Here is a 12,151-nt window from a genome sequence, read left to right on the forward strand (position 1 = left end):
TGTTCATTGGCTTCACTTCAGCGTTTAACACCAGATTTTTGCATTTATTCCAATTGTACATTCATGTACAGCATGTTATGAAGTTACATGTTCTTTAATGTTATCACTCTTTCCATATTTCTCTCTTTCTCTCTACATTAACTATCAACACCAAGCTACACAATTACTTTCATGAGGCTTTTTATGTAATGTAAATCCTCTTTATGTTATGTAAAGTATACATACATTTCTTGTGTACAATGTGACCCAATTTTACAAAAAAGGAAAGTTACTTAAAGGAGGGGTCACATAATAGAATAAATTGAAATGACAGAAATAAAAACATGTTTTATGTCCATTTTTTTCGATCCAAGCTGTTGCATGCACAAAAAGGCAACAATATAACCAGCTAGAATGATCTTTGTGGTTGTTTTATTAAGCCTTTTCAACAATGAACTACTGTTCATGAACATGATGCATTCTTGGCCAGAACTTGGACAAATTAATATAAATATAGAAAAAAATTTAATCCCAGTATAAGCTTCAGGGCAAACTGGAAATGTTGTGCCAAACTTGAAGCGTGTTGTCTTAAAATGTCACCCCACATTAAACTCGTTTCCATATAAATGCTCTCATGACAAAACCAACAAGCCCTAACAAATACTTGTCCACTTATTGTTTTCAGTGTGCATTTTTGTTTACAACATATAATTTGGTGCGGTGAGCCACAACGCTTACCAACAAAAAAGAGAGACAACACAAAAGCTTGTCCATAACTATGGTGCTGGACAGGTGTGACAGGAGAACTATTTCTGTTATCAGTGGATAATTATAAAAGGTGCAAACATTGTAATTGGATAAATAAGTAAATATATTTCTTTCAGCCAAAAAGGGAAAGAGATACAGAGTAGTGGTGGCACAGGAAAGAGAAACAGAAATAATTAAATGTTTGGTCAGTAGGAAGACATGTGGCCCCAGAAGCAAAGAACATAATCACTCGTTTAAAACTTTATTAGTAGCAGAGCTTCATGAAATTTGAGGAAATTGAACCAGTTTATTTAGACCTAAGGCAATGCAGTGCTTTCAGTTTTTTTCTTAACCCCAAAGACTTGCTGTATAAAAAGAAAAAAAGCCCATAGTCCACTGAATAGTTGTTATTTGCTGAAATGTGACCTCCCATCCAATATCTCATTGAAAGGGAAAAACCTGCATTTTTCTTATTGTGAATGAATCCCATTAGATGACCTAAAATACATCTGTCTGTGGCCAGGCTGCCCTCATTCACTGTTTGTACACTATGAAAGGTAATTCCCAGTAATTTGTTTGTAATCCACATATTAAGAGCAAAGAAGGAAATCAGGTGACCAAGTACAAGACCGCAAAACTCAGCGTAGAGAGGTAGGTCAGGGTGGTGGCTGGGTCCCAAAACACAGGACAAACAACATGTTGGTGCCTAAACAAACCACCTTTTGTTTCCTAAACGTATTTGTTGCGGTCAACTTCTGGTTGTTTCATGCATTAAATAGAATGGCATATTTTGTAAGATATCATACAAATTTGTATGCATACGTTTTCGTAAGATATTATACGAACCAGTTGATGACAATGCATTGCTGACGCAAACCCATTAGTGCTTTCCTGTTTTTCAAAGAATTACAGAGGACTACATAGTGCTTTTGTGGGGACTGTTTTCAGCTGCAAATTAATAAAGGTTTGGTGCACTATTATTACACTACTATTTGTGGCAGCACATGAAATCAGTGGTAGAGTGTAGCTAAGTACATTTACTCAAGCACTGTCCTTAAGTACACGTTTGAGGTACTTTTGCTGATGCTTAAGTCTTTAAGTGCCACTTTACTTCTACAATACATTTCAGAGGGAAATGTACTATTTCCTTTGGTACAATTATCCAGGGGTGGAAGTAAGAAGTTATATCATTCCGGTCACTGTAACAAAGTCTTTTTCTGTACTTGTACGTTTTTGACTATTTTAAAAATCGGTCATTTTATTTTTACTTAAGTACTTGTTATTGCAAGAATTGTAAATAAAGTAAAAAATACCGCTAAGTCACAAGTAAAAGTCATGATTAAAGGAGACTAATCAGCTGTCAAGGAAGAAGCTGCTGGTGTGTGTGCGGCCATAGGAGTTCAACAGAGGTGACCATAGATTGTATATAAAGATTGACACAGCTCCACTTCCCCCCACTTTACAAAAGTGAAGCCAAAATATCCCTCATACGGTGCAGCCATGATGTAATTTCGCAACCAGAGTCTGCTCAGTAGTGATTGGACAGAAGAGTCACGTCATCGATGGGACGTCCATACAACCATGACTAATGTCTGTCAATCATCCCCCTTAATAGCCTCTTATAAGTAATTAAAACCAAATGTACAAGAAAAACAAACACTTGAACAAGCATCAGCGGAATTAAAACTACCCACATTGACAGAAACCACCTTTGTGAAAAATGTATTTGAGGTGTGCATTAAGTCACTTAGCTTCATGTTAGCTTAAAATAAGGATTACTTCGGCACATAACAGTAAAGTACTGTAAAATAACTTTTTATCTATGAAATGTTATTCCCTCTTGTTTAGTTTTTTTTAATTTTTTTAATTTTCCTTTTAGTTTTCTTCAGATGCAGTATGCTACATGTATCTATGCCCTTATTGAGCATGACGTCAGAAGGGCTTTCAAGCATGAAAACATTGAGAGAGCAACAGGACCAGATGGTATCAATGGGCGGATCCTCAAATGATGTGCTGACCAACTGACACCAGGGTTCATAACGGTATTCAACCTGTCACTAGCTCAGTCTGTAAACCCATACGCTGCAAGAAGTTCATGTTTCCTGTGCCCAAGAAAACAAGACCAGTCCGTCTGAATGACTACCTCCTGATGCCACTGACTTCTGTAGTGATAAAATGCTTTAAACGACTTGTCAAACTGCTCCTCATTTCCCCATTTAAAAAATTGCTGACGACACAGCTGCCCGATCGCAGATAAAAATGAATGAAGTCCTACCTAACAGGAGTGGACAACCACAACCTACCTCTGAACATCAGCATGATTAAGGAGATGATAGTGGGCTTTGAGGAGAAGCGGGGAAGGAACTATGCCACCGTTAAAATTGGCTGGGCCTCAGTGGAGAGGGTAGACAGCTTCAGTACCTTGGTGTCCACATCACTGGGCATTGCGTATTGACTCAGTGGTAAAAAAAAAAAAAGCAAGGAGGAGAAGGTTTGACCTTAGACACCTGAGGAATACAATCCCCTCAAATATTAAGGAATTTCTACTGACAGGGACCATCACTGTATTCATTATTATAACAGGATTACATTTCACTGGCATATTATTGTATATGATTTCATGTGAATAATACATTGATTGATTGGTTGACTGATTGATTGGTTGATTGGTTGATTTATTGATTGATTTATTGGTTGACTGAATGATTGGTTGATTGATTGATTGATATTCACTAAGCTTTGACTACAGAGGTAATCATTGTTAATAGAACCAATTCATTGCTGATTTGTTCTTTTCATTGGATTTGTTGACAATGAGAAAAATACAGAATATCATCAGGTTACTATTTAACACATGAGTAATCCACAGATCCATGCAACAGTTGAAAGATATGATGTCTTCCTGTGTTGTTGTTATAAGCTGCATTTAAACATGAAACCGGATCAGTTTTTGGACCACTTTGATGGCAATAGATAGAATATAAAATGTACTCCAGCTAAAGCTGTCTTACAATTTCTACAGAGTTAACCAGTGGTGGTGAGGTAAAAGCACAGCATATATGACTGTTTTACAACGGCAAGATAGGCAGGCTGTCAGACTGTAAATCCACACAAGAACCAAAGCTCAATAACATGCCCCACAACACAGGTGGCCAAGCTTTCCCCTTTTTTTTGTTTACGTGTTACAATATTTTTAAGATATCACAATATCATGCCTTGCTCCTACTTTGCATTGCTCCTCATGGCACTTTTTGTTTTCCAACACTGTAGAAATGTCTTTGTTATCCATTATAAGTTGATAAAAAGTTATCTTATTCTTTTCATAGAGTCAAGTGTAGTCCCAAACACTACCAGGTGTGAATACAAAGGGTTTGTCAGATGAAGATTGACAGAAGCAAGGCCACATTATATCAGGGTGGAAGTAATCCTCTTGGTGCTCTCAGGAGGGAATGAAAAGGGAATAGCCTCCAGGGATCTGTATCAGATTTGCTGAGGAGTTCTCAAAAAGACTCGGCCTGATGGAACTTGCTCCAATAGCTGTGATGCTGAGGAATGTCTGCAGTGTCAAACTCCAAAGTTTTTTTCCTTTAATGTGAGTGTACCTGTGGAGGTAAAAGCGCTGAAAAGGGGGGACGAAGAAGAGGGAAGGGTCCAATCTTCGACAAGAAGATGAGACGATGAAGTGTCAAACTATCATCCGGGACCCGGGACTCTGTTGAGACTCCTGATTGGCACTGTCTGCAGGGGGCTTTAAAGAGAATATTTCACATTTAAGTTGTTATATTAAAGTGTAAAATCAAACCTGTGGTTGTTTTTTGCATGAATAAACATTAAATAAGCCTTTGAGACAAAGTTTTTCGTTGATCACCTATTTACAGAGAAATCCCGGACAGTCGCTAGCAGCTTGACATGGCTAACACTTCTCTACACATTCCTAGACAAACAACCAGTCCAGTTGCTTTTGACTGAAATTGCTTTGAGGATAACGATGACCTGGACGAATGAGAACATTCACAGGCTTTACACATAAAGTCTATATTTTATGTGTAGGGACTGTTATCATGCTGCCACAGGGGGTTGGTGCTATTTTGAGCAATATTATTGGTTAAAAAAAAAGCCCTTTTAGATGGTTCAGCACTCTTCCCCAAGCTACTCAGTGTTAGCCATGTCTGGCTGTTGCCGACTGTCCGGGATTTCTCTGTAAATAAGTGATCACCCAAAAGTCTTGTCTCCATGGCTTTTTTGATGTATATTAATGCCAAGAAAAGACAGTGGGTTTGATTTTCGCCAGGTTTTAAATTGGATTTGTTTACTATAAGAATCATTTTTAGAAATAGTTTCACTCTTCACTTATAATAAGCTGATTGTGATGATGATGAAAATACATCTAACATGACTAAGAATGATCTAATGGATATCGTTTTTCCAAAAAGAATCAGACTGACCTGGACAGGCAAAAATCATGGCACTCAGGGTCTGTGTCAAGCACAGCACAAATGCAGCGCTGAGTCTTTCCCCCCTCGCTTTCAGTTGCTTGTTCACTGACAGCACGTATGATTCGCTGAGGTCCTCTGTAGCTTGACATTCCATAGGGCACAGTGCGTCTGAGAAGGTAAAACAAACAGAGGGCGTTTCTTTTCAGTAATACTAGAAATGGCAGTCAAACCACATTTTGTGGACAGAGAAAAAACAACAGATATTAAATATTAGAGAGCGCTCAAGCGTGGCTCTCAGGCAGTCATATATACTCAATTTTTCACACTGTAGAATGTGAGATCTGACTATATCACATGTTATGGCAGTTTAGATTTAAGTGAAAAGAAAGCCCATGATACATGCTTCACAATCTGTGTTCTCTCTTTTTTTTAACTTCAGTTTACAATAAGGCTTCTTAAAAGTTGCACATTGAAAACAATTTGAAGGATTTGTGTTAAGGCTCATATTGTCCAGAAACAGTGGAGTTTTCACTGAATCTTCCTTGTGGTTTATGCTCTGTTATTATTATTAAAAACAAATGTTTCACCTGTGAACGTTTAGTCACGTGTCCATAGGGAATTGGTAATGGAAAAAAAAATCCAGCCAGAAAGTCTCTGAAAGTGAATACATAATAAATTTGAAATATAACTCATCATATCAAAAGTCAGAGAGTCCATGACTAGTCTACTTTAATTTTCTAATCCCAATCCTCCCATCTGGATAAAACTGTTTATGCTTAGTGCCAGGTTGCCGTCGTTATTCCACTCATCTGTTTTGGACACTCTGTGATGGATTTCTTAGAAAATGGATATATATATAATGTATATATTATACATTAAATATACACTTTTTGTGTGTGTGTGTTTATATATATATATATATACACGCACACAAAGGCTTTAAGAGTTATAAGGTCTTAAGGGCCATAGAGGAGGGATGATTTGTTCTAAAAACTAATCAGAGCATAGGGGGGGGTGGGCTTAATCCGTGGTTATCAGCCTCACAAATACAGGTTAGAAGACGCCTGCTATGGTGTATCATACTGCCTGCTGCCTGTATCTGACTGAACAGCCTACCTGCTGCTTTAACTGTGTGATCCTGAAACCTGTCTATTTATTACTGTTAAACTGATTGATCTTGGCCTTTTGAACCGACATTTGTTCAGTCTGAAGTGACTGCTGTGGGTCAGAGTTCCGTCTTAATGTTCCAAAGATATGGTCTAAAAAAAGTGAGAGTAACGTCACTTTAATAGTAAGTGTAGTGTAGGGGAGAGGTCACAGGAGAAGGAGTTATACATGCACACAATGACATTTGGAATTTAAACCACAATCCGGTGAGCCGATAAAGAGCAGCTCCTTTGGACCAGCACTCTTCACGATGTAAGCGCATGTTATTAAAACACACCTACCGCTTTTATATCAATGTTGCAGTAATGTGTGTGTGTGTGTGTGTGTGTGTGTGTGTGTGTGTGTGTGTGTGTGTGTGTGTGTGTGTGTGTGTGTGTGTGTGTGTGTGATTGCTTCAAAAGTGTTTCGCTAACATGCAATGACAATAAAGTTCTAGCTATCTATCTAATATCCCACTCAGTCTCTAAACTATGTCAATTTGTCCCAACTTGCTAAGCAGTGCTAAGTAATAAAGTGTGATGTTTAGCTTAAACAGCCAACAGCAGTCTTGGCACATGAAGAGAGAGGAAGAAAGAATGCTTTCCTGCTGCCTTTCCAACGCTTTTAATGTGCGGTTAGAAGGTGGCAAAACAAATTCCTCAAACTAGAGAGACATGGAAAATTGTATGTTAAGGTATTGCTACAAATCTGTGGTGCGGTAGGCCACATGTTAGGGCGCACTCACACTTGCCATTCGTACCGCGCCCAAGCATAAATAACAGCTAAAGTCTAGTTTGTTTGACTTGTGTGAGTACAACTGTTCCATGCCTAGGCACAGCACACTTGTCAGCCGCGGCCCGGTTAAGAGAGTTGGGCTTTAGCAAAGCACGAGTGTGAGCATTGACGGCAGTCCTGACACTATTTATATATGACTGTTACCCACGACAGACATTTAGAAAGACGCCACCAGAGGTTTCACGTTGGTCTGATGTGGAGGTGGAGTGTTTACTGCAGATTTGGTCAGATGAAAATACTCAAAAGCTGTTGGACAACGAAAAAACTCTGAGGGGTGATGACATCCATTATTTCAAGTAATGTGAGTGCAAGGAAAGAGGGAGGGGGGACACTCACGGTACGGATCATCTGAGCCAAGTGTGAGTACATCCTTAGACTCACTTTTGTGTAAGGAGATGTGTGAAATAACAATAACAAACTGTGCCAACTGTCAACGTTCACTTTTCATGATTCTTCCCCACCAGTGGAGCCAACATGGCCCATGGTGAACAAAGGGCTTACTTTTGGCCAGGACAAGGCCCTGGCTTTTGGTCAGCCAAACCTGACGGCATTGGTGGTCCAAGGATCAATGCACCAAATTATTAAGCTTAATTTTTGTTGCCATCCTTAGTATTCGTCCATACACAACATCAAACAATGTTTATGCCACAGGTGGGTTTGGACTCTCTCTAAAGGAAAAGTTGAGCAAAATTGTGAGTAATGTTTGTTTTTACAGGGTGCAACCAAAAAAAACCATTTCGAACAAATTTTCATCAGAACACATAATTGTAATTTAACTCTCCAGTACAAATCCAGTGAGTGATGCCCTCACCAGCTCTATTAGGTCTGAAAGACATATTTCTCTGATCTCTGTCCACACAGCTTCACAGTCTGAACACCACAGACTGATATTATTCAACGACTCATGACAGGGGAGTTGGACGGTAGCTACATCTGCTATCACATCTTCACAGATTAACCATGATAAATGAGGCATGACCACTTATTTTTGTTCATGTTTGCCTCAAACTTGTGAGCGCTTCTAGGATTTTACTATTTTTTTATTAGAGCATGCATTCAATAGGGCTATGCCTTTTTTATATCAATAATAATAATAATGATAATAATAATGACAATAATGATAACAATAATAAGAATAATGTGCCTTCTTATCTAATTTCCTTTTTATTTATTAATACCTTCTTTTCCTATATGTTTTTATTTTGTCTAAAAAACATTGTTTTATAAAAAAAATAATACTTCTTATCTTATATGTTCTTACCTTATATGCTTTTTTGTGACTTTTGATTTTGAAGCACATTGCTTCTATGACTGTAAAATGCACTATATAAATAAACTTGAATTGTTTTCAATATAGAGCTATTGTATCATTTTGGTTTTCTGCCTTTCTTAATAATCTTTTGATCATGGCGTAAGAACCATCTTGATGAAGACAAATGTCACTCATATATACTGAGTTTAGCCTGGGACACAAAAAAGGGCACATTTTAATCTTATTCATATCTCCATTCTAATTCTTCTTATTACTAGAATAACAAATAGTAGCCTAGTGGACATAATATCCCAAACTATTATGGATCATGAACTACAGCCTACTTAGAAAGTGGGAAAGCTGAAGGCAAACTGGGGAAAAGAAGCTGCAACATTAACCTCCACCTCTGTGTTTTCTAACTGTGACCTCTTGCAGAACGTGTTAGTTTCTTGGGCTTGCCATCACTTGAACCATGACTGTCTGGTGCCGTAGGGAAGCATTTACCTGGCGCTACGCCTGTATGTTACACTTTCGGCTTCCCAGAACAGTCACATGTCTATCTTCGTTTTCAATAGACCTAATTACCACTCTTAATCCCTGTCAAAAACATTTTGCGCAAGATGCTCGCTTAAAAGTCTGGGTGGATAATAAAGTGTTACCAGTTATCATATATGTTTTTGTATTTAACGAAGCTTGCCTTACTCGGGTGTGTTAATCCAGATGATATCCAAGTGGCAGTAGTAGACGCACTCTTTATCCTTGTAAGAATAACAGGTACAGCGCTTCGGTCTGGACTTTGCCTCAGACGGCTGTAATCCTGCGGAGCCAATCGAACTGCCGGAGCCTGGGAGACCCCCGTTGACCTTGGATGTGACAGAGGCGGATGTCAAAGCCCCTTTTGAAGTACAAGAAACATGTATTAAGCTATGTAAAAAATAAAGTCAATAAGTGAACGAATACATAAATCGTGTGCGGCCGGGACTGTCAACGTTTGCTGCACCGAACGAAGCTTACCTTGTAAGAGCATCAATGCAAGTATGTTGAAAAGCATGATTTTCGCGAGGACAGATAGGATCCTTGCCATTTCAGATATTCCCGAAATAAATCATAGCCCGATGAGGATGAAGCGCACTTGCCAAATTAATCTCCCACCAGCACTGAGTGAAAATCCATCAACTTCGGTTTAGATGTCCACGTGGAGCACATCTCCTGCGGTCCAGATGTCAAATAACCGATCAGATGATGTCTGTGGCGCGGTTCCTTTCACAATCGCAGTTTGGTGCCATAAATCACACCTGGAACATGCACGCCGGAATTAGGGGAACTGCGTTTTCTTTGAAACTAATACTTCTCCAGTCACACAACAAAGTGTGTTTTTTTTTTTTTTGTGGAGCGAAGAGAGCAACGATGCTCCTCTAAGTCACTTCGCCGTCTAAAAGCTCCAAATCATAGGTAAAGGGCTTTGGAAAGGTTTGGGTCCACGCCCACCTCTGGGATAACACCCGCTCTGTCAAACGCAGCAATACAGCGTGAGTGTGCACTGAAATGAACTGCACTTGAGTTTCTGTTGATACATAACATGGGATATAACAGGTCTACTTGTCTTGTTTAAAGATCAGAGAAGAGATCATTCAGCAACACTTAAAAGCATGGGGTATTCCCTTCTCAAATAGGTCTACTACCATGGGCACAATGAATACAATTTGAATTAAAGATTAAAGAGAAGTACACTAATAATAGACTTAGACTTAATAGACTTCTCTTTATTGATCCCTTTGGGATGACTCCCGCAAGGAAATTCAGTTTCCAGCAGCTCACAAAAAACACAAGGGAGGTAAAAAATAATACAGTATAAGATAAACAATAAACTCTTAGCTAAATAAATATAGGAAGTAAAACAATAAACAGTAAGCAATAAACTCTTAGTTAAATACATATATAAAGTAGAGATATGAATACAGGTCAAATAAAATTCACGGAAAATGAAATAGGTATAAGATAAAATATGTATGACTGTATATGAAATGAGCGGTGAGATTAAATTATTGCACTTAAGTGGTGGATTAAGTTATTGCACAAAAAAGGAAGATAAGTGTCCAGGTGATGATACAACCAATGCGATTTATAAATGGCTCCAGCTTTGGAGACATGGAGATATGGACTGTGAGAGATGGAATTTGGTGGATAGATGTAGGACAATGAAAATAAAAGTTTGTTTAACGGTGAAAATTGAAGCTCACATTATTTAAATATTATTCACACAGGAAACATTAATGGTTAACATTTTTGATTCTCTTAAGTCTTGGCGATCGGCCCATATATTAAACAATATATATATTGTATAATATGTATATTATAGGTATTTTAGTACCATTCTTCCTGTCAGAATGCCACGAAACAGAAAAACTAAAATAAAAGCACCTCCAAATAACCAACCTGAACCTGGATAAAGCCTGACAGAATGGGTTACGCAAAAACCTGTAATCTTAGAGTCATATAAACAATCCCAGCCTATCCTAAGGCATAGATGAGGTTCTGTTTCCAAAGGTTAATGACAAGGGCAAACATGCCCTGACAGAGAGTATGCAGGGTCAGTGCTTCTATGAACGAGGAGAAATGTTTTGAAAACATGTTAATGTTGACAACCTTTCTGAGGATCTATTCATGTAAGAATTCCCAGGCCTATAGAGAACCTATCCATTACTACATTTGGATAGTTACCGTTTTGGGATTTATAATCCTACTGATCTTCTTTACACACACAATTGCTGCCACACAGGAGTGTTGTTTTCCCTCCACATTCCATCTGCAGTATTACTTAGCCTTTTTTTTTTTAAATGAAAACTATGCTATACATCAAGTGTAAGAGTTTACATAAATATACCATATCTCAAGTCAGTCTTTTCCATTTATTAAGGTCAGACAAATTGGAGGCAATTACAGTTAATGATTATATTTGGGTTTTTTTTTGTTTGAAATGGTAACGTTTTAGTAAGATTTGATAGTAAATGGCTGTTGAGTTTTAGTGTGATTGTCTTAAAGTGTTCTCAGTGACAAATGACTATAGTTACAGAAATCTGTAGTTGCATGTGTGTAGTTGGAGTTGCAGCAAATCTAATGTACATCAGCATTTGGAGGCATTTGAACAGGGGGCCATATAGGGGAACGGACCCCGAGGAGTGGGTACATTATATGTATGTATCTCTCCCTCTCTCTCTCTCTCTCTCTCTCTCTCTCTCTCTCTCTCTCTCTCTCTCTCTCTCTCTCTCTCTCTCTCTCTCTCTCTCTCTCTCTCTCTCTCTCTCTCTCTCTCTCTCTCTCTCTCAGGAACCCCAAATGTAGTTGTATGATTGCCTGCTAAAGTGCTTTAAAGCTGCTGTGTTTCTTTTGCAAATAGCTCTGCAGTTGATTCTAGATGTTTTGCCTTTGGATTACATCGTTGTCTTTCAACATCTTTTGACTGAAGAAGTGTCAATGCCAGTAAAGCTTTCCATTGTGAGGCTGGAAAACCTTGATTCATCAAACAGCCAAAATATCAGATGTGTAGAAATCGACTTTACTTCAGAAGTAAGACAGTAATAGCACATGACCTAGACTATGGAGGGTTGACATACTGGATGGCAGAATAGGACCAAATATCCCACCGATCAAGAAGACTCTATACAGGTGGAAATGTGCCGTTTAGAGGTTTCCTGACACCAGGTGTCAGGAAACCTCTAAAGACCGGGTTGCATCTACAGAGTTTTGAAAATAACTGTTATGCACAGACGAGACAAGGAACAACCTGTTTGCAAAG

At 38.5% G+C, this 12,151-nt stretch overlaps 1 protein-coding gene across 1 annotated transcript; it reads right to left on the reverse strand.

Moving 5' to 3' along the window:
* Nucleotides 1–389: 389 nt before the first annotated feature.
* edn3b (endothelin 3b) lies at nucleotides 390–9,774 on the reverse strand. Its single transcript, XM_083919516.1, has 4 exons — nucleotides 9,370–9,774; nucleotides 9,058–9,250; nucleotides 5,172–5,330; nucleotides 390–4,474 (listed from the first exon to the last, which is right to left on the reverse strand). The coding sequence occupies exons 1-4, from the start codon at nucleotides 9,437–9,439 to the stop codon at nucleotides 4,420–4,422; spliced, it is 477 nt and encodes a 158-aa protein (XP_083775642.1). The 5' UTR covers nucleotides 9,440–9,774; the 3' UTR covers nucleotides 390–4,419.
* Nucleotides 9,775–12,151: the final 2,377 nt, after the last annotated feature.

The sequence above is a fragment of the Echiichthys vipera genome (assembly GCF_963691815.1).
Source record: "Echiichthys vipera genome assembly, chromosome: 9".
NCBI classification, from domain to species: Eukaryota; Metazoa; Chordata; class Actinopteri; order Perciformes; family Trachinidae; genus Echiichthys; species Echiichthys vipera.

Coding starts and splice junctions, on each gene's coding strand:
- edn3b (XM_083919516.1), bottom strand. CDS start 9,439: ATGGCAAGGATCCTATCTGTCCTCGCGAAAATCATGCTTTTCAACATA. Junction 5,331..9,057: donor ATCTGGATTAACACACCCGA/GTAAGGCAAGCT, acceptor TTACCTTCTCAG/ACGCACTGTGCCCTATGGAA. Junction 4,475..5,171: donor CATGATTTTTGCCTGTCCAG/GTCAGTCTGATT, acceptor TTCTCTTTAAAG/CCCCCTGCAGACAGTGCCAA.